Source organism: Drosophila innubila, chromosome X (genome assembly GCF_004354385.1).
Source record: "Drosophila innubila isolate TH190305 chromosome X, UK_Dinn_1.0, whole genome shotgun sequence".
Taxonomy (NCBI): domain Eukaryota; kingdom Metazoa; phylum Arthropoda; class Insecta; order Diptera; family Drosophilidae; genus Drosophila; species Drosophila innubila.
In genome coordinates, this window is record NC_047626.1 from 6,265,343 (window position 1) to 6,268,521 (window position 3,179).

The 3,179-nt window shown below is 42.2% G+C and overlaps 1 protein-coding gene across 1 annotated transcript; it reads left to right on the forward strand.

Moving 5' to 3' along the window:
• Positions 1 to 861: 861 nt before the first annotated feature.
• On the forward strand, positions 862 to 2,729 carry LOC117785253 (achaete-scute complex protein T8). The gene is made up of 2 exons (XM_034623186.1): positions 862 to 1,935; positions 2,314 to 2,729. The coding sequence occupies exons 1-2, from the start codon at positions 862 to 864 to the stop codon at positions 2,566 to 2,568; spliced, it is 1,329 nt and encodes a 442-aa protein (XP_034479077.1). The 3' UTR covers positions 2,569 to 2,729.
• The last annotated feature ends 450 nt before the right edge of the window (positions 2,730 to 3,179 follow it).

The window sequence follows — 3,179 nt, forward strand, 5'->3', positions numbered from 1 at the left end:
ACGAAGTCATTTCCGTTGCCGCTCGCTGCCAGCAGCGCTGCCGGCGTCGGCAGCAGCGTCGTGGCAACGTCGACGCCCCATGACATTTTGTCGGGCACGCGACACAGAACGCCAGCAGCTGTCCTGCCGTAAGGACCTATTCAAAATATTACAAAAAACAAAAAAAAAAAATTATAAATAATAAAATAAAATAAAATTTTTTTTTGAATATAACCAAAAGCAAGAAATTGCAGCGAACTCTGGAAAAAAAAGCGGTTCTGCTGTAAGCAACTAGCCAAAAAAATTAAAAATAAAAATAACAAAAATAAATAAATTTTATAATTATTAAATGCAAAAATTGCATAACTAAAAACATTACATAAAATATAAACAATAACTGAAATTAGCTGAATAAGTCAAAGTCAGCTTTTTGCAAGAGTCAGCTGAAAAATTTGCTGGCAGAAAATTCAAGAAGCTAAACAAAAATTCAAAAATAAATTTTCAAGTATTTCAAATAAAATCAAATAACATAAATAAAAAGTTTAATAAACATATCAAAGCCAAGAAAAGTTTTTTTTATGCCTAAAAAAAGCTAAATTGTATAACAACAAATTTTAAAAACATATCAACTACAAGAATTTTTTTGGCTATAGCTAAAAAAAAAAGCTAAATTGTTCAAAAAAACAAGTCTCAGTTGGAGACAAGTCTGGAATAATTCTAAAAAAAAAGAGAGTGGGAGAGAGAGAGGCACAGTGAGCGAGCGAAATGGCTGCCCTAAGCTTTAGTCCATCGCCACCGCCAGCAACAACGCTGCAACGCAGCAACAACAACCAGAACAACAGCAACCACAGCAATCAGAGCAACAGCAAAGAAAACTCGCATATGAATCATGTGAAAACGTTGGGCGCCAATAAGCCATTTCAAAAAATTACCGTGCACAATGTGCTGAGCGAAAGTGGCGCCAATGCATTGCAGCAGCACATCAGCAATCAGAATACCATAATACGCAAGATCAAGGATTTTGGCATGCTTGGTGCCGTGCACAATGCGGCGGCAACAGCAGCAACAGCGGCAACAACAACCGCAACAACAGCAATGCAACGCAAACGTGCCTTGTGTGAAGCCAAACAACCAACGACAACAACAGCAGCAACAACAGCAACAGCAACTAAAACGCCAACAACTGCAAAACGTTTGAAATTGAGCAAGAAAAATCCGGAGAAATTAAGTTTACGTGAGCAGGAAAAACTGGAGTTGTTGCAACGTCCGGCGGGTACACCCGGCCGCAAGGGCTTGCCACTGCCCCAGGCGGTGGCACGTCGCAATGCCCGCGAACGGAATCGGGTAAAGCAGGTGAACAATGGATTTGCTGCATTGCGGGAACGCATTCCAGAGGAGGTATCCGAGGCGTTTGAGGCACAGGGAGCGGGACGCGGTGCCAGCAAGAAGCTGTCCAAGGTGGAAACTCTCAGAATGGCCGTCGAGTATATACGCAGCTTGGAGAAATTGCTGGGCTTTGATTTTCCGCCCTTGGGTGGCAGCAGCAATTCAAATAGTTCATCGAGCGGCGATGATAGCTTCATGTTCATCAAGGATGAGTTCGATCAGCTGGATGAGCAGTTCGATGATTCGCTGAGCAATTATGAGCTGGAGGAGCCGCTGCAGCAGCAACAATTGCCCATGCAGGAGCAACAGGAGCAGCAATTGCTGCCGTGCGTAACAATATTGAATGGCTTGCAATATGTGCGCATACCGGGTACAAGCACCTATCAGCTGCTTACGCCGGATATGCTGGCCACGCAGGATAGCTCCAGTTTGGATGAGGAGCATTTTAATGCATTAATTGACACAAATTGCCTGAGCAGCAGCAACAGCAACAACAACAACAACAATAATAATGTTGCAGCTGCGGCAGCTGCCGCAAGCAACGGTGAATGTGTAAAATTTGCCTCGGCTTTATCGCGATCGCCCGTGCCAACAACAACAGCAGCAGCAACAACCAGTCGCAGCTCAACGCCAGCAACAACAGCAGCAGCAGCAACAACAACAACAACACGCGCTGGCAGTTCATCATTGCATCAACCACCAAGTGACGCAGTTGCTGTTGCAGTTGCAGTTTCACCTGTCGCCGTTGCCGTTGCTAATGAACTCCTGTTGCAGGCGTGTGCCGCACAGCAGCAGCAACAACAACAGCAACAGCAACTGCAGCAGCAGCAACTGATCAAACAGGAATACAGCGAGGGCGATTTTAGGCATGTCACCAGCAGCAGCAACAATAACAATAACAACAACATCAGCAGCAATTCCCCGCCAGCAATCAGTCACAACTACCAGCAACAACAACAGCAGCAACTCTCGCTCTGCTCTCCTGTTTTACCCGCTTTCTATGACCAGGAACCAGCTGCCTCCTTCTATGACAATGTTGTTGTCGGCTTGCCCAGCTTCAAAAAGGAGTTCACCGATGTCCTGCAAGATCAATCCAACAACACAGCCGGCGGTTGTCTATCCGATGAGAGCATGATCGATGCCATTGATTGGTGGGAGGCGCATACACCCAAATCAGATGCCGGCACAGTGGCAGGCATTTAAATAGCAACACTTTCGAGCTGCCACGCCCTCACCCCGCCAACGCCTCCGCCTGTACATAGCATAGTCAACGTAGTGATAAACCGAAACCAAAACGATATCCCAAATTGCATATAACAAACTTGAGCCTCAAAAAACAATTAAAAAACACTATGTTAACTTTTAATTCGTAACAACTTAATTTATATTTAAATTCTCAATTTTTTTTCTTATTTTAAGTCACAAATTTTTTTTTGTCTAGCATTAAGCTGCCATGTTTATGATGTTGTATTAAAAGTTATTAACTGAAACCATTATATAATTTACAATAATTATATGTGCACAAAAACCAAACCAACGTCTTTCAACTTACTATTTAAAACTCTAAAAAACATACTTTATTCACTTTTTTGGAAAAGTTTCAGTCACAAATGCTTTGATTCCATTAGTTTTTCAAGCTCTGAAAATGCAAAATACTCAAAAATACTGAGATACAGTCAAAAATCTAATTTCTTAAGCCTTAATGCACTTAAGAGCTATTTTCAGAATCAGAGAATTGGAAATATTGAAATCCCTAAGATTTAAAACCACTTGATCTGTTCATTTCTAAATTTAAGCAACTCACAATTCTTCAA

Bases quoted from the DNA above. Each gene is read 5' to 3' on its own strand.
- LOC117785253 (XM_034623186.1), top strand. From the start codon at position 862: ATGAATCATGTGAAAACGTTGGGCGCCAATAAGCCATTTCAAAAAATT. The intron at 1,936-2,313 runs TTATCGCGATCG...CACAACTACCAG, and splicing joins GTGTAAAATTTGCCTCGGCT to CAACAACAACAGCAGCAACT.